This window comes from Salmo salar, chromosome 20, assembly GCF_965601325.2.
Source record: "Salmo salar chromosome 20, fSalSal1, whole genome shotgun sequence".
NCBI lineage: Eukaryota > Metazoa > Chordata > Actinopteri > Salmoniformes > Salmonidae > Salmo > Salmo salar.
In genome coordinates this window covers 48,607,025-48,631,123 of record NC_138310.1, presented here as the reverse complement: position 1 = coordinate 48,631,123, position 24,099 = coordinate 48,607,025, and the positions used below count along the sequence as shown (strand labels likewise).

General features: G+C 44.0%; 3 protein-coding genes across 6 annotated transcripts in view; 2 read left to right on the top strand and 1 right to left on the bottom strand.

The window, feature by feature from the left end:
* Positions 1-4,776, top strand: part of LOC123729256 (uncharacterized) — a 29,089-nt gene extending 24,313 nt beyond the window's left edge. For both annotated transcript variants that reach the window (XM_045703550.1, XM_045703549.1), the window contains exons 5-6: positions 2,466-2,533; positions 2,651-4,776. In XM_045703550.1, coding sequence (XP_045559506.1) covers positions 2,466-2,533; positions 2,651-2,703 — 121 coding nt within the window. In that variant the 3' untranslated portion in view covers positions 2,704-4,776. The remainder of the gene's footprint in view (positions 1-2,465; positions 2,534-2,650) is intronic.
* A 4,148-nt stretch (positions 4,777-8,924) lies between these two features.
* On the top strand, positions 8,925-13,077 carry tmem160 (transmembrane protein 160). The gene is made up of 4 exons (XM_045703548.2): positions 8,925-9,206; positions 9,379-9,403; positions 9,684-9,776; positions 9,948-13,077. The coding sequence occupies exons 1-4, from the start codon at positions 8,991-8,993 to the stop codon at positions 10,250-10,252; spliced, it is 639 nt and encodes a 212-aa protein (XP_045559504.1). The 5' UTR covers positions 8,925-8,990; the 3' UTR covers positions 10,253-13,077.
* An 8,200-nt stretch (positions 13,078-21,277) lies between these two features.
* Positions 21,278-24,099, bottom strand: part of npas1 (neuronal PAS domain protein 1) — a 58,993-nt gene continuing 56,171 nt past the window's right edge. For all 3 annotated transcript variants that reach the window (XM_045703543.2, XM_045703547.2, XM_045703544.2), the window contains one exon: positions 21,278-24,006. In XM_045703543.2, coding sequence (XP_045559499.1) covers positions 23,012-24,006 — 995 coding nt within the window. In that variant the 3' untranslated portion in view covers positions 21,278-23,011. The remainder of the gene's footprint in view (positions 24,007-24,099) is intronic.

The following is a 24,099-nucleotide window of genomic DNA, read 5'->3' as shown; positions in this document are numbered from 1 at the left end:
CTAATGTTGTTGGGGAAACGTTTACCTGCTCTATTAAAGGGATACTTTGGATTTGTCAGATGAACTCATGGATACCATTTTTATGTCTCGGTATCCAGCATGAAGGAAGTTGGAGGTAGTTTTGCGACTCAACGCTACTTAGCGTTAGCGTAATGACTGGCAGTCTATGGTATCTACTAGCGTGCGCTAACGCTAGTTAGCAACTTCCTTCAAACTGCACGCAGAGACATACAAATGGTTTCTGCGAGTTCATCTGCCTCTGGAGAAGTAGATAAAGGGCTTCATTGCCAAAATCCCAAAGTATCACTTTAACAGTTTATATATCCACTCTCACTGTTAAGAGAAGTATGAACTCAGACAAAGCTTATTCCTGCGTGATGTTGTGATCTTGCACAAGATTGTTTTCATCTACGTGCTGAATCCTGGAACGCATTAGTCAGAAGAACACCACAAAAATGTGACACGTCATTGGCTTGATTCTAGTTCATTAGTTAGTCCTCTCCTACTCTCCTCTCTGTCTGACAGCTGAGGGGTGAGGTGGGGCTCAGGACAGGAAGAACGTATTTCCTGACTGGGATTGGGTTCAGGGGTGGAGGGAGGGAGGGAGGTAGGGGGGCAGTCGTCGGTTCAATTGCAGCTCTCGGGCTTGAGGGAGAGAGACAGGAATAAACAACACAACCCCACTGAGAAGCCTCACAGGAGAGGCAAGAACCCTCACTTAACCCTCCACTGTCCAAAACCAGCTCTGACTTAACCCTCCACTGCCAATACAGTATACTGTGCATTTGGAAAGTATTCAGACCCTTTGACTTTTTCCACATTCTGTTGCATTACAGCCTTATTCTAAAATAGATTAAATACTTTTTTTCCCTCATCAATCTACACACAATACCCCATAATGACGAAGCAAAAACAGTTTTTTTAGAAATGTTTGCTAATTTATTAAACTGAAATCACATTTGCATAAGTATTCAGACCCTTTACTCAGTACTTTGTTGAAGCCCATTTTGCAGCGATTACAGCCTCAAGTCTTCTTTGGTATGACGCTACAAGCTCGGCACGCCAGTATTTGAGGAGTTTCTCCCATTCTTCTCTGCAGATCCTCTCAAGCTGTGTCAGGTTGGATGGGGAGCGTCACAGCACAGCTATTTTCAGGTCTCGCCAGAGATGTTCGATCGGGTTGAAGTCTGGGCTCTGGCTGGGCCACTCAAGGACATTCAGAGACTTGTCCTGAAAGCCACTCCTGCGTTGTCTTGGCTGTGTGCTTAGAATCGTTGTCCTGTTGGAAGGTGAACTTCACCCCCAGCCTGAGATCCTGAGTGTTCTGGAGCAGGTTTCCATCAAGGATCTCTTTGTACTTTGCTCAATTCATCTTTCCCTTGATCCTGAATAGTCTCCCAGTCCCTGATGCTGAAAAACATCCCCACAGCATGATGCTGCCACCACCATGCTTCATCATAGAGATGGTGCCAGGCTTCCTCCCGATGTGACTCTTGGCATTCAGGCCAAAGAGTTCAATGTTGGTTTTATCAGACCAGAGAATCTTGTTTCTCATGGTGTGAGAGTCCTTTAGGTGCCTTTTTGCAAACTCCAAGCAGACTGTCGTGCCTTTTACTGAGGAGTGGCTTCCGTCTGGACACTCTACCATAAAGGCCTGGCAGGTGGAGTGCTGCGGAGATGGTTATCCTTCTGGAAGGTTCTCCTATCTCCACAGAGAAACTCTGGAGCTCTGTCAGCATAACCATCGGGTTCTTGGTCACCTCCCTGACCAAGGCCCTTTTCCCCCGATTGCTCAGTTTGGTCGGGCGGCCAGCTCTAGGAAGAGTCTTGGTGGTTCCAAACTTCTTCCATTTAAGAATGATGGAGGCCACTGTGTTCTTGGGGACCATCAATGCAGCAGAAATGTTTTGGTCCCTTCCCCAGATCTATGCCTCGACACAATCCTGTCTCGGAGCTCTGCGGACAATTCCTTCAACCTCATGACTTGGTTTTTGATCTGACGTGCACTGTCAACTGTGGGACCTTATATAAACAGGTGTGTGCCTTTCCAAATCATGTCCAATCAATTGAATTTACCACAGGTGGACTCCAATCAAGTTGTAGAAACATCTCAAGGATGATCAATGGAAACAGGAAGCACCTGGACTCAATTTCGAGTCTTATAGCATAGGGTCTGATAACTTATGTAACTTTTTTTATACATTTGCAAAAAACTGTTTTCGCTTCGTCTTTATGGGGTATTGTGTGTAGATTGATGAGGGAATTTTTTTAATTTAATCCATAAGAGAAAAGGCTATAACGTAACAAAATGTGGAAAAAGTCAAGGTGTTTGAATACTTTCCGAATGCGCTGTATAGCACAACCCTCTCCTACTCTGTACTGTACTATACTGTACTGAATTGGTCTGTACTTCCTCCTGAGCTGAGAATCTCTGTTGTCAGTCTGATCAGATCTGTGTGTTACAGCTATGCCATCACTGTCTGGTACTTTGATGCCAAGGAGCGGGCCGAGGCCAAAGAGAAGTACAGATTGGGTGAGTTACAGTTCTGAATGTCTGACTTACATGCCTGAAACGGTTTATGCACTTTGTACAGTCCATTTTTCAAAAAGTATTCAGACTCGTCTCCTCTGCCATTTCTTGTGTCCATAGCAACCGGGCAGAAAGGTGTTCAAGTGCCCGTCACTCAAAACAACAAAACCTAAATCTCGTCCAATCCCCCCCTCCCCCTGAGTGCTTTCTGGATGTGCATGTGCCTACCTGTGCTGCTATTGGACATTTTATTCTGAGGGGGGGCGCTGTAAACCCAGCAGGCCCTGCCCACTCTGTCAGTCATCTGAAACAGCTCTTGATTGGCTGTGAGGAAATACGGCAGCATCTGATTGGGCGGTTGAAGGAAAGGGGGCGGAGATGGAACACGGGGAATCAGTTGGTGAGAAGAGCGAGGCAGGGTCAGACAAACTCAGGTGGCATAAGGGCCGAACAGGATAAAGATGACTCCTCTTCATCAGAGAAGTCAAAAAATCATTTGAGACAAGAAACCGATTGGACAGGTTCTTGTTTTTCAGTTTTTGCCCTTTCAATAATCATCGCTGTTATATTATAATCAGAAAGCAATCTTCTCTGCTCAGCTCAGTCAAAAGATAAGGGTATTTTGTCCAATCAGAAAGCAGGCCTAAGGAGACAGGAGCACCCTCTGTAGGGTCGGAGGAAAACGATTGCATCCGGTTTTCAGGGGAAATGGAAAGAGAGCCTGTGACGCGACTTCCACTTTTGGACGTTAACAATCTTAACTCCTCCTCCAAATTTACTACATTGGTTCAACAGTGCAGAAGATATCCTCCCCCAACATTTGTTTTGTTCTCTCATCAGGACAGTTAGGGAAATGTGTTTGGAGGTCCTGACCATCACACACATCGTGACACATCCAGCATGTTGCCTCAGCTACATCCAGCCATCAATCAACAACGCTCCGTTAAAGAGGAAGTGACCTCACAGGAAATGGTCCTTTACATATCATACAGTAGGGTGGCATTCAGCTCTCCCAGCAGTCATGTTGTTGGAGAAACTTGTAGGGTAGCCACCTGCCACCAGTGTACAGAGAAGACTGAAGACTCTCTTTAACGCAGAGAAGCATGAAGATTCTCTTTTAACTCGACTTTTAACTCAACTAGTCAACAGATAAAGTGCTTTCACAGCCTCATCAATAATGTTTGTTTGTTCATGCGACAGTCGGTGAGAAACATACTGAAGAATCTACGGAGTGTGTAATGTCGGAAAGCAATGTAACAATTCCAAGAGCGTGTTTTTGTTTGTGAAATGTTTTGAAGACAGCACCTACACAAAGCTCACACAGACGCTTCCATAAAAACACTGGAACCTGTGAAAGCCGTCGGTAGGAATGTCGAAACAGGGTTTGCTGAATGTTATAGGGTGTATTCTGTTGACGTGTATAGGACTGTGTGTATCTGTGTACGTGCGTGAGGGAGTGTAAGAAAATGTACTGTACAAGCAAACCTGTTACTAGTACTTTAGTGGTCCCAAATGCACCTGTAAGCCCTACCGGTACTTGTACCAAGACTAGAGGCTGCATCAGCACTATCAACACCTACAGTGCATTCTGGTCTACTCAATCATACAATAGATTAGACACGGTTTACCACAACATCTGAATCTAACCTAACCCAAAACCTCAGTCAACCTTGTTCCACAGAAGCAAATGTTAATGCGCAGAAGGGTCTGTGTGAAACTACTGCAGGGTGTGTGTGTGTTGGTTTAACTGTACTTGTGGGGACCAGAAGTCTCCACAAGAATAGTAAACAAACAGAAATTTGACCAATTGGGGACATTTTGTTAGTCCCCATGAGTATAGTTCTATGGGGTTTAGGGTTAAGGTTAAAATGAGGGTTAGGATTATGGTTAGGGGTTAAGGTTGGGTTTTGGGGTTAGGTTTGGGAAAATAGGATTTTGAAAGGGAATCGTGTGTGTGTGTGTGTGTGTGTGTGTGTGTGTGTGTGTGTGTGTGTGTGTGTGTGTGTGTGTGTGTGTGTGTGTGTGTGTGTGTGTGTGTTACAGACTGGGTAAGAGAAGTAAAAAATATCACTTTTCAGAAATGCTATCTGTAAATGATAACAATGGCAATTTTGAAAATGCTTTTATGCTGTGGATAATAAGGTTATTGAGATGCAATAGTAACTAAAACAATGAGAACAAAAAAAGTTGCCTCATTTTTTTCAGAATTTTGCAGTATTTAATTAAAATGTGTTTTTGTATAAGAAGACTTGTTTTTTTGCCTTCTTGAATATGGAGTACTGCTTTCTGATTCTGGACAGAGTCACTGATATCACACAGAGCATGGACCTTCACTGTGGACGTTCAGGGGAATTATGGATGCTATTTATATACACACACACACACACACACACACACACACACACACACACACACACACACACACACACACTGAGACCATACAGTAAGAAATCCACTCTCTCTAACTACAATCATGCAGCCATTTCCTCTCCCAGACCTGTCTCAGCAGGAGTGAGGGAAGAATAGGGAGGTATAACGATGGCACGAATGGCAAGAAACAGAGAGAGGAATATAAAACTGTGGTAAGGTTGGCAGATTGCATGTCACTAAAGAGTTGAGATTACAATGTGGTCACACATTGTAATCACACATTGTTTTGAAGAACGGAATGAACTCTAGGGTTCCATTCCAAATGACACCCTATTCCCTATACAGTGCACTATTTTTGACCAGTAGTGCACAAAGGGAATAGTGTGCCATTTGGGACGTAGTCTATGAGATCCCCTTAATCTGCCCCTCCCCATATACTAACCCCATTCCTGCTCGTCTCTAGTACCTCTTTTCATAACCCCGATGCTCATAGCCTCAGCCCCCTTTACGTAACCATATCACGTATCTACCAACACGGCTGCTACAGTATGTGCCAACATAAATCCATTCACACACACACAAAGATGCACACACGGAGAGAGACACACACACACCCACACATAATTTGAAAGATTAACACAGCCACACAAATGCACACAAATGGTCCTAGTGCCTCTCACTTCTCGTCTGGAAAGAAACTTCATTCACATCCACTTATTTTTCTGCTCACGCCTGGAGCCAGTCCAGAAGTATATAGTCACCACACAAGCACTTCTTCTGATAACCACAACTGCACAGTGTTCAGGGCCCCATCTCCCAAAGCGTCTCAGAGTAGGAGTGCTGATCTAGGATCAGTTTAGCCTTTAAGATCAGTTTATAATCTCATTAATATGATCCTAGATCAGCACTCCTACTCTGAGGTGCTTTGTGGATATGGTCCCAGACATCCAGACCAGTAGGCTGCCTTGTTGAATGGACTGTTCCTGTTGGAATAATACCGTGGTGTATTGCCCTTCAATTATCACAGTATAAAAGCATTTACATTTTAAAAGTGTGATCAGAATAAATTAAAACCCTGGCATCTTCTCATTTACAGAATTTAGCAGTTGCTCTAATCCAGAGCGATTTACAGTAGTAAGGACATTTTTTAATACTAGTCCTCCATGGGAATCGAAAGCCACAACCCTGGCATTGCAAGTGCCATGCTCTACCAAGTGAGCCACACAGGACACCTATTTAGTCTAACCCAGGATATTGACTGCTGAGAGGTCTAGGTATGTTCTGTACTGGAGCACACTTCTGCCATTGACTTCAACTAAAGAGGTTCTCCCACCTAAAGCTTTCACCTACTTCATATGTTCATTCCATTACTTTTGGTTTCTAATCAGATTTCCTCCAGTCCCTAGCCCTGCACATTATTCAGGTAAACACTAAAACTGATCTTAAAACTGGTGTGTGTGTGTGTGTGTGTGTGTCCAGCATGGTCAGTAGTAGGGTGGCGTGACTGAGACCAGAGTGTCAGCTGCTCATCACATCAAAGGGTTGTTGGCCTTCCTGAAAGCCCCTTGTTAACAAACACACACACACACACACCCTTGTTCCTGAGAACCCCCATCTGCCTCCCCGTGCTCCTCACGCTAAACAATTGTCAGGTAGGGCGGGCATGGTCGGTCGGTGTCCCCAAGGACTGCAGGGAGACAAAGGGCCCACCGCACAGAGAGACCGACAGGAAGAGGTCCCCCACTTCTCCTACAGTGACCAGTCACACATGCATGCACACACACATCCAAAAGCAGCTGTAAGCTACACAGTCATTGACACATACAGTGCCTTCAGAAAGTATTCACACCCCTTTACTTTTTCAAAAACAATGTTGTGTTACAAAGAGAGAGAAACATTTATTTAATCCTCTTTTTTTTCAACAATCTACCCAAAATACTATGTAATGTCAAAGTGGAAGAAAAATTCTAGCAATTGTAAAAAAAAATGTTTTTAATAAAACAAATATATCTTGATTAGATAAGTATTCGACCCCAAATTACCTTTGGCAGCGATTACAGCTGTGAGTCTTTCTGGATAAGTCTCTAAGATCTTTGCACACCTGGATTGTACAATATTTACACATTATTTATATTTTTTTAATCTTCAAGCTCTGTCAAGTTGATTTTGACCATTGCTAGACAGACATCTTCAAGTCTTGCCATAGATTTTCAAGACAATTTAAGTCGAAACTGTAACTAGGTCACTTAGGAACATTCAATGTTGTCTTGGTAAGCAACTCCAGTGTATATTTGACCTTGTGTTATAGGTTATTGTCCTGCTGAAAGGTGAATTTGTCTCCCAGTATCTGGTGGAAAGCAGATTGAACCGGGTTTTCCTCTAGGACTTTGCCTGTGCTTAACTCTATTCAGTTTCTTTTTATCTTTAAAAAAGTCCTTAGTACTTGCCGATAACAAGCATACCCATAACATGATGCAGCCACCACCATGCTTTAAAATACATACATAACGCTTTGTATTCAGGACATGAAGTTAATTTCTTTTTTGCACTTTTACTTTAGTGCATTATTGCAAACAGGATGCATGTTTTGGAATATTTGTATTCTGTACATGTTTCCTTCCTTGCACTGTCATTTTGGTTAGTATTGTGGAGTAACTACAATGTTGTAACTGTTTTAAAGTCACCATTGGCCTCATGGTTAAATCTCTGAAAGGTTTCCTTCCTTTCCGGCAACTGAGTTATGAAGGATACCTTTGTCTTTGTAGTGACTGGGTGTATTGATACACCATCCAAAGTGTAATTAATAACATCACCATGCTCAAAGGGATATTCAATGTCTTTTTAATTTTTTTTTACATCTACCAATAGTTGCCCTTGCGAGGCATTGGAAAACCTCCATGGTCTTTGTGCTTGAGTCTGTTTGAAATGTACTGCTCGACTGAGGGACCTTACAGATAATGTATGTGTGGGGTACAGAGATGAGGTAGTCACTCAAAAATCATGTTAAAAACTTATGGCACGTAGAGTGAGTCCATGCAATTTATGTGATGTAAGCAAATTATTACTCCTGGACTTATTTAGGCTTGCCATAACAAAGGGACTGAATATGTATTGACTCAAGACATTTTGGCTTTTCATCTTTAATTCATTTGTAAAAAATAAATAAAAATACTGACATTATGGGGTATTGTGTGTAGACCAGTGACAAAAAAAAATCTACATTTAATCAAGTTTAAATCCAGGCTGTAACAAAACAAAATGTGGAACAAGGGGTGTGAATACTTTCTGAAGGCACTTTACACGGCCTTGCATAGGTTCAAATGCAGAACATTCACACCCCTAACATCAACACTTCTGTAACATATTTAGAGTCAGAGATTCTAAGCACATTTATAAAGCCTATCCAAACACAAACCAACTAGAAACTAAAAAGCATTACCGTAGAGGCATAACTTTACAAAAACATTGGAAATGTTGTTAAACAAAAAACACTGATAACCAAATTCAACACATAACTTCTCACTACAATTGACCACATTTCGTCTCAATCAGAATGCATGGTCCCCAAAATGGTTGCCCACATGTGCGTAACAGCCGGGCACAGCAATAAAGCAGCACAGACTCTACACTGAACCTTCTGGAAAAAGCTTCACCGTGTCCAAGGGTTGTTTTTATACCTTTTACATGTTCCCCACTAATTAGGGTCCTAGGAGAAACCATGACACACAAACAATTTCAAACCCTAAAACTGTTTAGTTGGCCCTATGATAATGGAATCCATGTTGTAGTCTAGCGATGCCCTCTGGTGGCTAAATGCGCTAAACACAAGGTGCTTGTAAAGTAGAAGGTTAACAGGATGCGCCTAGAGAGGAAATCTGGTAGTCAAGGAGAAACAGCCTACGTTAAACATTTACAAAATAAAATACACATGTCATAAAGGAAGAATATGTCACGGTTTATTTTACAATAACAAACGCTGGACGGCGCTACAATAATATGTTTGCACGGGGACACCGCCTCCTTCCGTGTGTCGTTTGCAGTGTGAAGGTTCACAGGGCGTGCAAAGGTCGTGTTGTGTTTTTAGCGAGCTATGGCTGCCTTGAGTTGGTTTACGCGCAGACAGCTGCCGCGGATTGTAAATCGGTTCGCCTGGGTTGTGAAGCACGTCAGACCTCAGTACCTCGGGGGACTGCCGGTGAGGAGAGTCCACGGGTCTTCGCGGAAATGGGTGGCTGAGAAGGGGCCATGGGGCAAGGCTCGGATGCCAGAGTATCATCTGACAGAACTCGATAAGGCGGATGCCTTGGTAAGTTGAAAGTGAGAGTAAAGTCTTGCCATTCTAGGAAATCATGTTCGACTTGATTCACCTTTTTGCTTTTCCAAATGACTTGATTATACTCCTGCATTAGAGAAATTATCTGTGCGTGCTGACATGAACCACCTTTCTAAATCACTGGTATTTTTGTTTTGCTCTGCAGATGCTGAAAAAGTCCCACGAAACTGGTAACTGCACATTTAGATTAGGAAGAGGTTGAAAGACGTAGACTATTTATTGAATTACTTTGCTATGCATTTTGCTAGAATTCCTGTTGGCCCAGTTAGACCAGTTATTGTAGTGAAATAAGATTTACATGCATTAGTAGGCTATGTGTTTTACACATCTGAATCCAGAAACATGAGCAATCTGGGAAAAGCTCCTGACTGCAAACACTGGTAGGGTTAGAGAAAGAGGTGAGGGGTTGTTTTCAGACTGGGCTGTAAGCTCCGTGTTGTTCTGTTCTAGGGTTCCTGTCTTGGTTTCGGAACGGACTCCTGGCCACCGGGATCGGGGTCATCGCTTTCGTCCAGAGTGATGTGGGACGAGAGGCAGGATATGGTAAGGAGACTAGGAGGGCCAGGAGTGTGGTTCTATTCTATTGGAGAAAAGCTTAATTATGAGGGGAAAAAAACTTAAGGTTACTGAAACACACCCATTATAAACACAAGTTACTTCTTTAGGTCATCAGTCTTTCCACCTCTCTCTCTCTCGCTCTCCCCCCACCCCCAGCCTTCTTCATCCTGGGTGGTGTGTGTGTATCGTTCGGCGGGGCGTCCTACGTGGGCAGCCTGTTTTCGCTGAGGAGGATGATGCTTCTCTCCCTGCCAGCGGTGCTGCTGAACGTTGCCGTGGTGAGCAGCATCGCCCTCTTCTGGCTGTGTGCGGTATCTCTCTACATCGGACGCCTGGAGGTGGAGATTATACATGAGGAGGACGAGGACGATGACGGAGCGGAGTGCCCAGACTGTCGGGACCGCGGCAACCACTCGCATGGCAACAGGCACCACGGCAGCAACAAAGGCCAAGACAAGTAGAGAGTGTGAGTGGCAAAGGTGACGAGGTGTGTGTGTGAGTGAGACAGAGAGAGGACTGAGAGGAAGTGTGTATGACATTCAAATTCATAATATCAATGTTAGATTATTTTAATTTAGTTTTATTTTGCACACACACTCTGTGAGAGTGCCTGGTTTGAGTATATTTACTCCTGGTAATGTTTACTTTATGAATCAAAGTGCCCTGTACAATTCCTAAGCCATACTCTGAGCCAACTCATGCTGTGTTCACCTAAATATGGTTTTGATTGATGTAATTTTTTTAATCAGTTTATTCTATATTTATACAAAGGACTACTTGGATTCTCTGTAGTAATCCATGCTGGTGATGTAGAATATAAAGGACTACTTGGATTCTCTGTAGTAATCCATGCTGGTGATGTAGAATATAAAGGACTACTTGGATTCTCTGTAGTAATCCATGCTGGTGATGTAGAATATAAAGGACTACTTGGATTCTCTGTAGTAATCCATGCTGGTGATGTAGAATATAAAGGACTACTTGGATTCTCTGTAGTAATCCATGCTGGTGATGTAGAATATAAAGGACTACTTGGATTCTCTGTAGTAATCCATGCTGGTGATGTAGAATATAAAGGACTACTTGGATTCTCTGTAGTAATCCATGCTGGTGATGTATAATGAGATGTAGTCCATGTTGCGGTGTTGAATGGATGAACTAGCCATATGTGAATTTGCGATATAGGGTATAAATACTATAGGTAAGTAATTAGCAATGGTCTATCCTTGTGTAATCGATTTTCTCTGTGTGTAAAAGTCTGTGGGTTTTTCTTCTGTGTTCTGTTATTTTAGATTGCAAAGTTTATTTTAAAGGCTTTGACTTATGTTTTTTTCCAAAGGGTTTTGTGATTCATATAGTTTTGTCACAAAGCAAATGACAAAAAAAAAAAAAACATGGCAAAGTGCTATAAGTTATAATATTTAATTTAAACATGTTCAATGCTATCTTGATAGTCGATTTCTATAGAGTAGTTTAACTGTAAAGTAACGTTATTTCATACCTTTACTCAGTCGAGGATTGAAAGCTGGAGCCACAACTTAATCAAAATACCACCATGAACCTTTTGGAGAGATTTTAGTGAGAAGCTATAATATTTGTATAACCCGTGTGTTTGTGTGAGATGATGGAGTACATTTACAGTGCATTCGGAAAGTATTCAGACCCCTTTTTTCCCACATTTTGTTACATTATAGCCTTATTCTAAAATTGATTAAATTTTTTTTTAACCACCTTTGGCAGCGATTACAGCATCAAGTATTCTTGGGTATGACGCTATAAGCTTGGCAAACCTGTTTTTGGGGAGTTTCTCATTCTTCTCTGCAGATCCTCAAGCTCTGTCAGGTTGGATGGGGAGCGTCACTGCACAGCTATTTTCAGGTCTCGCCCGAGATGTTAGATCCAGGCTCTGGCGGTGCCACTCAAGGACATTCGGAGACTTGTCCCGAAGCCACTCCTGCATTGTCCTGGCTGTGTGCTTAGGGTCATTCTCCTGTTGGAACCTTTGCCCCAGTCTGAGGTCCTGATTGCTCTGGAGCAGGTTTTCATCAAGGATCTCTCTCTAGTTTGCTCTGTTCATCTTTCTGTCGATCCTGACTAGTCTCCCAGTCCCTGCCGCTGAAAAACATCCCCACAGCATGATGCTGCCACCACCATGCTTCATCGTAGGGATGGTGCCAGGTTTCCTCCAGATGTGACACTTGGCATTCAGGCCAAAGAGTTCAATCTTGGTTTCATCAGGCGAGAAAATCTTGTTTGTCATGGTTTGAGAGTCCTTTAGGTGCCTTTTGGCAAACTCCAAGTGGGCTGTCATGTACCTTTTACTGAGGAGTGGCTTCCGTCTGGCCACTCTACCATAAAGGCCTGATTGGTAGAGTGAGATGGTTGTCCTTCTGGAAGGTTCTCCCATCTCCACAGAGGAGCTCTGTCAGAGTGATCATCGGGTTCTTGGTCACCTCCCTGACCAAGGCCCTTCTCCCCCGATTGCTCAGTTTGGCCGGATGACCAGCTCTAGGAAGACTCTTGGTGGTTCGAAACTTCTTACATTTAAGAACGATGGAGGCTACTGTGTTTTTGGGGACTTTCAATGCTGCAGACAATTTTTTTGGTACCTTTTCCCAGATCTTTTCCTCGACACAATCCTGTCTCAAAGCTCTATGGACAATTCCTTCGACTTCATGGCTTGGTTTTTGCTCTGACATGCACTGTCAACTGTGGGACCTTTATATAGACATGTGTGTGCCTTTCTAAATCATGTCCAATCAATTTAATTTACCACAGGTGGACTCCAAGTTGTAGAAACATCTCAAGGATGATCAATGGGAACAGGATGCACCTGAGCTCAATTTTGAGTCTAGTAGCAATGGGTCTGAATACTTACGAAAATAATTGTTTTCAGTTTTTATACATTGCAAAACATTTTTTAACTGTTTTTGTGTTATATTATGTGTAGATTGACAAGGAAATGTTAGCATGTATCCATTTTAGAATCAGGCTGTAACGTAACAAAATGTGGAAAAAGTCAACAAGTTTGAATACTTTCCGAATGCACTGTAGGTATGGTTAGCCTCTAGCCTGATCCACCATCCTGACCTGACCGCTGCGCTACAGAACATTAGCATGCGAGACCTGGATGGTGGAACGAGGCAAGTTAGTCACTGGGTCAGAGATAATCTGTATGGAGTTGCAGTGTGATGTATTTGATTTCTGCATGGCCTTCAGTACAACTTACTGTATATCATTAGACTTTATGTATGAATATGTACATAAACACAGTTACAAAATCAAACTGGTGTTGTGTGTTTGACCCCTACGTGAAAAGACTAATGTATGTTTGTGGTCAATACTTAAAGGTGCTTTGCAGGATTTCTTGAATTTTTGCATTGTAATTTCAGGAAATGTCCATAATATATTTTGCGCTAATAGTGGAATGATTGTTTTTCACAATATTACTTACCCACCGGTATTGTGATTGGCTGTGATATTCGCCTATTGATTACTCCCTCCGGAGCGGCATCTGTTGTCAAAATGGGGAAGCTGTTCTGACTTTGTGGCTGCGTTATATAGTGGAAATCGCTCTGTAATTTCCTTGGTTGATAAAATTCTACACTGTTCGCTCAATTTCAGTTTATGTGCGAAAACAAGCACTGAATAGAGTAGGGAATCATTGTACCATCTAAATTGCTGTGAAATTATAACACCTTTTAAAGAGATCAGAATTTTGCACAATCAAATGTAGGCTTATCTAGATGTGACACCATAGAAATGGAGTGAGAATATGAAATCAAAATGGCTGACATTCCCTTCATTTAAAATCGTGTTGTCGTTCGTTTCACTCAACCAAGCATTGATGCCATGTATTCCTCCATCCTCCTCTCTGGGTACACTACACACAGAGCAGCACCTCAGTGCTGTCTGGATAACACAGGGAGGGTGATGATAGTGATCACTTAATAGGTTACTGCCCAGGTGTGGGTTATCTCTCTCATCCATCGATTGATTCACTGGAGAGGTGAGAAGGTTTGGGTCGAGGCATGAGCTGCTGAGACTCCTCTCTGTCCTGAGGTCAGATGCCCATCCGCTTTTTCGATTAATCCCACTTTTTCTCTCTCTATATCAGTCTGTGTCACTCAGGTAAACTCCAGTGCATCTTACTAACCATCCCTCTCCTCTTTCCCTCTCTCTCTCTCTCTCTCTCTCTCCACCCCCCCACCACTCCAACCCAGGCGTTTTGGCGCAGTTTGTTTCTCATGCAGGGTGTGTCTGGGTGCTGCATCCTGCCCCCCCCCCCCCCATCCCCTCCTCCTCGGGTGCGTCTGACTGCGCAGGCGGCTCTGTTTGGCATGCAGGCGGCTCCTGGGGCCTGGCGCGTCTAAAGGGCATGGCTACCCAGCAACACGCGCCCACACTGACAAACACCCGGACCATGGACTGACTCACAACACCCATCACCAACCCACCTCACGGCACCATGGCAGGTTATAGATGAGCATATTACCCTCCCCTCACAATCTGGACAGAATAGAGGAGGGGAGAGGGATGGGGCTGCAGCAGTGAAAGACTGAGTGGAACAGGCGGTGTGGATGGGGATGGAGAGATTGAAGGAGGAGGGTTAATAGTGTAAAGGAGAGGTGGTACGGGTGGTGTAGTTGGGGATAGGATGGAGGGAGGAGAGGGGATGTAAAGGAACCTTCAGTTCTCACTCAAATATTTCCCCTAATGTTTTCAGTTTCAGTGGCAGGCCCATGTGCAAAGGTATTTCCCTAGAGACTGCCCTTCCATTCAGGGGCTGAGATAACAGAGCATTCGGGAGGTATTTAAACTCCTTGACTTTTTCAAATTTTACAGCCTTGTTCTAAAAATGATTAAATAAAATGTTTCCCTCAATCTACACACAATACCCCATAATGACAAAGCGAAAATAACTTCATTGGACTCTGTAAACTGGAAACCATATATCCTGAGGCTGCATTTATTGTAGCTGGGGATTTTAACAAAGCTAATCTGAAAACAAATTTGATCAGCATATTGAATTCGCGACCTGGGCTGGCAGCATTCTGGATCATTGCTACTCTAACTTCCGCGACGCATACAAAGCTCTCCCTCACCCTCCTTTTGGCAAATCTGACCATGACTCCATTTTGTTGCTCCCATATAGACAGAAACTAAAACAGGAAACGCCCGTGCTCAGGTCTGTTTAACGCTGGTCCGACCAATCGGATTTCACACTTCAAGATTGCTTCGATCACGTGGACTGGGATATGTTCCGGATAGCCTCAGAGCGAGTTTATTAGCAAGTGAGCGAGTTTGGTTGAGAGAATATATTAGCAAGTGCATCGGTGATGTTGTACCCACGGTGACTATTAAAACCTTCAGAAACCGTGGATTGATGGCAGCATTCGCGCAATACTGAAAGCGTGTACAACTGCTTTTAATTATGGCAAGGCGGCCGGAAACATGACCGAATACAAACAGTTATTCCATCCGCAAGGCAATCAAACAAGCTAAGCGTCAGTATAGAGACAAAGTAGAGTCGCAATTCAACGGCTCAGACACAAGACGTATTTGGCCGGGTCTACAGTCAATCACGGATTACAAAAAGAAAACCAGCCCCGTCACGGCCAACGTGAGTAAGACATTTAAATGTGTTAACCCTCGCAAGGCTGCCGGCCCAGACGGCATCCTTAGCCGCGTCCTCAGAGCATGCGCAGACCAGCTGGCTGGTGTGTTTACGGACATATTCAATCATTCCCTATCCCAGTCTGCTGTCCCCACATGCTTCAAGAGGGCCACCATTGTTCCTGTTCCCAAGAAAGCTATGGTAACTGAGATAAACGACTATCGCCCCGTAGCACTCACTTCCGTCATCATGAAGTGCTTTGAGAGACTAGTCAAGGATCATATCACTTCCACCCTACCTGACACACTAGACCCACTCTAATTTGCTTACCACCCCAATAGATCCACAGACGACTCAATCGCAATCACGCTGCACACTGCCCTAACCCATCTGGACAAGAGGAATACGTATGTAAGAATGCTGTTCATCGATTACAGCTCAGCATTTAACACCATAGTACCCTCCAAACTCATCACTAAGCTCGAGACCCTGGGTCTCGACCCCGCCCTGTGTAACTGGATCCTGGACTTTGACGGGCCGCCCCCAGGTAGTGAGGGTAGGAAACAACATCCTCAACACTGGGTGGCCCCACAAGGGTGCGTTCTCAGCTCTCTCCTGTACTCCTTGTTCACCCATGACTGCGTGGCCATGCACACCTCCAACTCAATCATCAAGTTTGCAGACAACACTACAGTGGTAGGCTTGATTACCAACAACGACGAATAATAGTGAAGACATCAAACTATGAAATAACACACATGGAATCATGTAGTAACAAATGTTTTTTAAACAAATAGATTTTTAATTTTAGATTCTTCAAAGTAGCCACCTTTTGCCTTGATGACAGCTTTGCACACTCTTGGAATTCTCTCAACCAGCTTCACCTGGAATGCTTTTCCAACAGTCTTGAATGAGTTCCCACATATTCTGAGCACTTGTTGGCTGTTTTTCCTTCACTCTGCGGTCCTACGTATCTGAAAACATCTCAATTGGGTTGAGGTCGGGTGATTGTGGAGGCCAGGTCATCTGATGCAGCACTCCATATCTCTCCTTCTTGGTAAAATAGCCCTTACACAGCCTGGAGGTGTGTTGGGCCATTGTCCAGTTGAAAAACAAATGACAGTCCCACTAAGCGCAAACCAAATGGGATGGTGTATCGCTGCAGAATGCTGTGGTAGCCATGCTGGTTAAGAGTGCCTTGAATTCAAAATAAATCACAGTGTCACCAGCAAAGCACCATCACACCTCCACCTCCATGCTTCACAGTGGGAACCACACATGCGGAGATCATCCATTCACCTGCTCGGTGTCTCACAAAGACACAGCGGTTGGAACCAAAAATCTCAAATTTGGACTCACCAGACCAATGGACATAGTTCCATTGGTCTAATGTCCATTGCTCGTGTTTCTTGGCCCAAGCAAGTATCTTCTTCTTATTGGTGTCCTTTAGTAGTGGTTTCTTTGCAGCAATTCGACCATGAAGGCCTGATTCACACAGTCTCCTCTGAACAGTTGATGTTGAGATGTGTCTGTTATTTGAACTCTGTGAAGCATATATTTGGGCTGCAATCTGAGGTACCGTTAATTGCCAGTTTCTGAGGCTGGTAACTCTAATGAACTTAACCTCTGCAGCAGAGGTAACTCTGGGTCTTCATTTCCTGTGGCATTCCTCGTGAGAGCCAGTTTCATCATAGCGCTTGATGGTTTTTGCGAAAGCACTTGAAGAAACTTTCAAAATTCTTGAAATTTTCCAGATTGACTGACCTTCATGTCTTAAAGTAATGATGGACTGTTGTTTCTCTTTGATTATTTGAGATGTTCTTGCCATAATATGGACTTCGTCTTTTACCAAATAGGGCTATCTTCTGTATACCCCCCTACCTTGTCACAACACAACTGATTGGCTCAAAAGCATTAAGGAAAGAAATTCCACAAATTAACTTTTAACAAGGCACACCTGTTATTTGAAATGCATTCCAGGTGACTACCTCATGAAGCTGGATGAGAGAGTGCCAAGAGTGTGCAAAGCTGTGATCAAGGCTGGCTAATTTGAAGAATCTGAAATATAAAATATATTTTGATTTGTTTAACACTTTCATAGTTTTGATATTTTCATTATTATTCTGCAATGTAGAAAACAGTAAAAATGAAGAAAAACCCTTGAATGAGTAGGTGTCTCCAAACTTTTGACTGGTACTGTAAATATTCATACCCTTTGCTATGAGACTCGAAATTAAGCTCAGGTGCTTCCTGTTTCCATTAATCATCCTTCAGATGTTTTTGCAACTTGATTGGAGTCCACCTGTCGTAAATTCAATTGATTGGATATGATTTGGAAAGGCACACACCTGTCTATATAAAGTCCCACAGTTGACGGTACATGTCAGAGCAAAAACCAAGCCATGAGGTCGAAGGAATTGTCCGTAGAGCTTCGAGACAGGATTGTGTCGAGGCACAGATCTGGGGAAGGGTACCAAAACATGTCTGCAGTATTGAAGGTCCCCAAGAACACAGTGGCCTCCATCATTCTTAAATGGAAGAAGTTTGGAAACACCAAGACTCTTCCTAAAGCTGGCTTTCCGGCCAAACTGAGCAATCGGGAGAGAATGGCCTTGGTCAGGGAGGTGTCCAAGAACCCGAAGAGCTCCAGAGTACCTCTGTGGAAATGGGATAACCTTCCAGAAGGATAAATATTTCTGCAGCACTCCACCAATCAGGCCTTTATTATAGAGTGGTCAGACGGAAGCCACTCCTCAGTAAAAGGCACAGGACAGCCCGCTTGGAGTTTGCCGAAAGGCACCTAAAGGACTCTCAGACCATGAGAAACAAGATTCTCTGGTCTGATGAAACCAAGATTGAACTATTTGGCCTGAATGCCAACATCACATCTGGAGGAAACCTGGCACCATCCCATGGCTTCAGGACTAGTCTCTGAATGTCCTTGAGTGGCCCAGCCAGAGCCCGGACTTGAACCCGATCGAACATCTCTGGAGAGACCTGACAGAGCTTGAGAGCATATGCAGAGAAGAATGGGACAAACTCCCCAAACACAGGTGTGCCAAGCATACCCAAGAAGCTGTAATCACTGCCAAAAGTGCATCAAGAAAGTACTGAGTAAAGGGTCTGAGTACTTACATAAATGTGATATTTAAATGTTTGCTTTGTCATTATGGGGTATTGTGTGTAGATTGATGAGAGAAAAAAAAATATTTCATCCATTTTAGAATAAGGCTGTAACGTAACAAAATGTGGAAAAAGTCAAGGGTTGTGAATACTTTCCGAATGCACTGTAAGCCTTCAAAGTCCCTGACAGACAGACAGCCAGGGCATAGAGTTGAGGAGAGACGCCCATGTCCCCACAAACCCACAGTCCCTATCTGAGATGTAGAGACACACCTTTACACCCACCATGGAACAGGCTATCAGCTGAAGAACTCACACCTGAGAAAAGAAGAGATAGAGGAACCTGAGGTCATTTCTGAACTCTCTTTACACACACACACACACACACACACACACACACACACACACACACACACACACGCACACGCACACAGCAGACGTGCACATAAACACACACGGCAGACACACGCACGTACACTCAAATGTTCTCCCCAACAACTGCTCTTGTTTAGTATGCACTTCCTTTGGTCTTGAGGAGGAATGATCCTCACTCTAATGAACTGGGGCCTGCCACTTGAATGTAAAACAAGATTTAACCCGTCTTCAATGTCAGAGCCCCTCCCTAGGGCTGCCTGGAACAACACAACACCCGCTCTGGAACATACGCACGTACGACCCCTCGGTAACACACACACGCTCGCATACGCACACACAGATACACCGGCCATTCAAACAACACACTCTATGCATACACACGGCCTCAGGCAGACAGACACGCACTCACACACACAAACACTTCCTCAGTCACACACATGCACGTGCACACACACACACCCTTTGTCTATATCTTCCGAGCTATTACTTAGAGAGCTTTGGCTCATAAACCTGGATATATACTGTCTAATGGGCATGTTCCATCTGCACCACATCAGGCCATGGACACTCAAACCTGGTCCACAGGGACCAATTTGGATGATGGATATTACATCAGGTACTTTTTCATTAATATTGTTGTGTGGGCAGGTGTACAGTACCAGTCAAAAGTTTGGACACACCTACTCATTCAAGGGTTTTTCTTTATTTGTACAATTTTCTACATTGTAGAATAATAGTGAAGACATCAAAACTATGAAATAACACATATGGAATCATGTAGTAACCAAAAAAGTGTTAAACAAATAGATTTTAGATTCTTCAAAGTTGCCACCCTTTGCCTTGATGATAGCTTTGCACACGCTTGGCATTCTCTCAACATGCTTCACCTGGAATGCTTTTCCAACAGTCTTGAAGGAGTTCCCATATTTGCTGAGCAATTGTTGGCTGCTTTTCCTTCACTCTGCGGTCCACCTCATCCCAAACCATCTCAATTGGGTTGAGGTCGGGTGATTGTGGAGGCCAGGTCATCTGATGCAGCACTCCATCACTCTGCTTGTTGGTCAAATAGCCCTTACACAGCCTGGAGGTGTGTTGGATAATTATCCTGTTGAGAAACAAATGATAGTCCTACTAAGCGCAAACCAGATGGGATGGCGTATCGCTTCAGAATGCTGTGGTAGCCATGCTGGTTAAGTGTGCCTTGAATTCTAAATAAATCCCTGACAGTGTCACCAGCAAAGCACCATCACACCTCCTGGTGGGAACCACACATGCGGAGATCATCCGTTCCCCTACTCTGCGTCTCACAAAGGCACGGTGGTTGGAACCAAAAATCTCACATTTGGACTCGTGAGACCAAAGGACAGATTTCCACCAGTCTAATGTCCATTGCTCGTGTTTCTTGGCCCAAGCAAGACTCTTCTTATTGGTGTCATTTAGTAGTTGTTTCTTTGCAGCAATTCGACCATGAAGACGAAGTCTCCTCTGAACAGTTGATGTTGAGATGTGTATGTTACTTGAACTCTGTGAAGCATTTATTTGGGATGCAGTTTCTGAGGCTGGTAACTCTAATGAAATTATTCTCTGCAGCAGAGGTAACTCTGGGTCTTCCTTTCCTGTGGCGGTACTCATGAGAGCCAGTTTCATCATAGTGCTTGATGGTTTTTGCGACTGCACTTGAAGAAACAAAGTTCTTCATGTCAAAGTAATGATGGACTGTTGTTTCTCCTTGCTTATTTGATCTGTTCTTGCCATAATATGGACTTGGTCTTTTACCAAATAGGGCTATCTTCTGTATTCTACACCTACCTTGTCACAACACAACTGATTGGCTCAAACGCATTAAGAAGAAAAGAAATTCCACAAATTAACCTTTACCAAGGCACACCTGTTAATTGAAATGCATTCTAGGTAACTACTTCATGAAGCTGGTTGAGAGAATGCCAAAAGTCTGCAAAGCTGTCATCAAGGCAAAGGGTGGCAACTTTGAAGAATCTCAAATATAACATATATTTTGATTTGTTAAACACTTTTTTGGTTACTACATGATTCCATATGTGTTATTTCATAGTTTTGATGTCTTCACTATTATTCTACAATGGAAAGAAATAGTCAAAATAAAGAAAAACCCTTGAATGAGTAGGTGTGTCCAAACTTTTGACTGGAACGGTACATACTCAGCCATCCCCTTGTGACATCTTGAGATGAAGTTGAGACGACTTGAGACACTTAAGAGACCTTTCAAGACATCTTAAGATACATTTTGAAGGCATGTTTTCGAGCCAGGCGGTACCTCGGCCCACTCTTATCGACAGTCAGTCAGATACTAGAACAGATACTAGAACAGATACTAGAACAAGGATATCAGAAATCTTTCTTGTGCTCCTCTAATGGAATATTTTATTATCGTCATCAGTATGATAGTTTTTATACATTGGTTCATTTTAATTTGAAGATCAGAAGTGTATATTCACAAATATTTGAACAGAAACGGGTTAGAGTCACAGTGATGCTTAGTGTTTTTATCTGGTCATATTGTAGTAGCGCCAGTGGAATTAGAACCGACGCACAGACATTCCCTTGTACGACAGATAATGCCTTGTACAGCCGACATCCAACCCAGTCCATCAGTACCGCTTCATTTATGACCAGGATAGCGATTTAGGATCGGGACATTTTAATCTCTCTTTAATATCAGTTTGGGATGTCTTTCTTTTATGACCTCACAATATTTTGGATGGAATTTCTGGTGATGAGTATAAAAATGTATATATTTGATATGATTTAATATATGAATATTTGACCCCTGTTTTCCACCCCACCTCTAATGACCTAATATGGATGTTTCACTTTGAGAGAAAAAAGTTAGTTATTTTTTATTGACCACCAACTGTACTAAATCCCCACGGTCATATTTGAATGCCCACACGTTTAATGACCATGTATTAAAGTCCTGTGGTCTTTCTTTAATGACCCTACATTTTGTGGTCTGTTTATGGTATTCATCTTGACCACTCTTGTATTTAATCCTTAATACACACAAGGAAATTCAAAAGATGAAGTGCTATGTGTTCATAACAAATTTCAGTAAGTGCTCGGGACAAATATTGTAAAAACAAAAAAAAAGATTCCACCCCTCCCCAAACCCTTTATTTCTAATACATTTGTTGAGGGTTTCTGAATTGAACTGTGGCATTTCCCAACGTATGTCCTCTAGTAAGACAATAGTTTTTACACCTCTCCCACTTCACCCTATGACAACAACATGACAATATAATAGGAATATGGCTTTCATCTCGTACACAGCACAGCCCAGCGTCTTTAACTTTCACAACACTTCATTCTGTAGGACCATTTTCAGTTTTTACAAGACTGAAAACATTACAAAGTGACCAGCCAGTAGAGGTATTGTACGTTCCCCTCCCATGCCTTTCTTTCCCAGACAGAACAGTCTCAGAGTGGAATGGAATGTATCTGGGACTCTCTCACTCCTCTGTGCTTTCAGTGTTCCAAACCCTCTTCAAACCCTCTTCAGCGGGGTTCACATTATGGAAGGAAACCCGAGATGTGTTAAAATATTATTTTGGGCGTCCATGAGATAGGCTCAGACCTCTATATTTCCACTATTGTGTCAGAGTATAATTTCTAACTCTGTTTAAGAGATGATTCAGTGTTCCACACAAACAAGTGAAAAAATGTCATCCATTTTTTTCCCTTCTCTTTTTTTCATTCACACAGAAGTCAGTCTGACAGGCTCAGGAACAGTTGGTATAATACTGAGGATGGAGTAGTGAAGGTATGTATGGTCCTGTCTCTATGTACAATATGGCTTTTCTGAGTGGAAGAAAGGGACATGAAACACTGCACAGTCATTTAACAGCAGTGGAGAGAGGATATGGTAGAGCAGAGAGGGGGACAAAGCTTGGACAGCTAGTGGGGTAAAGTCAAGTGTCAAAGTCCACTTTGAGTGTCACCCATCCTGTCACCTGTGTTGGACACCATCTGACTCCCCATGGAAGCTGTGCAAATGGTCCTTTGTTCAGTTTCCCAACCCCACATGTCCCGATGTCCTGCCCCCATGTCTCTCTCTAGCCCCTCCTCTCTTTCAGTCCTCCTCGGACCCTGTGGCCCCCCTCAGTCCGTTCATACAGAAGGGGTTGAAGGGATTGTCCGAGGCAGAGAACCCACTGAAGGAGGGCAGGCCGGCCAGCCTCTGGAGGTGGGGGAAGAAGGCTGGAGGTCCCTTGTGGTGGTCGGAGCGCAGCCCCTCAGCACCGGGGTGAGAGGGGGGCAGCTCTGGGGGCGCATAGCGGATGGTACTGGGGGCGTACAGGCTCTGTGGCCCCTGGGGGCCGAGGGTCAGGGGGTGGAAGAGCACCCGTCCTGCAGCACCCCCCGCAGCCAGTCTCTGCAACAGCTCAAAGTCAGGCCCGCCCCCCCGGCCTCCAGACAACATTCCCCGCTCCTCAAAGGGTAGAGGGGAGGAGCCGGACATGGGAGGAGACATGGCGGGGGAGGGAGGGGTGAAAATACCTTTGGGTGGGGCTTCACTGCTGGAGGAGGAGTCTGGGATAGGGGTCGGGGGACTGTCGCCGTTCAGGCTGCCGCAGGGGGTGTGTGAGGGTGGGGGTTGTGTGTGTGAGGAGGTGTGTGTGTGTGTCCAGCGACCCCCTGCAGCCAGTGCCTCATGTTCAGTCTTGATGTTGTGGGGACCAGAGAGAGGCGAGGACACTACACTCTTCAGGTGCTGGATTACCGCACGACCGTTGTGCACCCTGCCACCCCTCTCGCCCCTCACTGGGGTCTCCCCACCTCGTTTCGAAGGCCCCTCTTCTCGTTTGACCCTCGCGCTGTCTCCCCCCTGCTCCCACGCTCTCTCCTCTCCCTCGCTCTCACTGCCCAGGTCTGAGGAGGCGGACACACTCCCCTCTCTCTGGCGGAACTCTTCCAGGCGACGCCGCGTTTCCGGTAGAGCACCTTCAGAGTCAGACCGCAGTGGACGCTTCCTCTTGTCCCCTGACTGGACTCCGGGATTATAGATCTCTCTCAGTTTAGAGTCAGGGTCACCTTTACACACAGAGCTTTTCATTGGCTGTGGACCTGGGGAGGGGAAAAGAGTTAGATATGTTTTTCATGAGGAAAAATGTGGATGTGTCATTACATTTGATGTTTTAGTCATTTAGCAGACGCTCT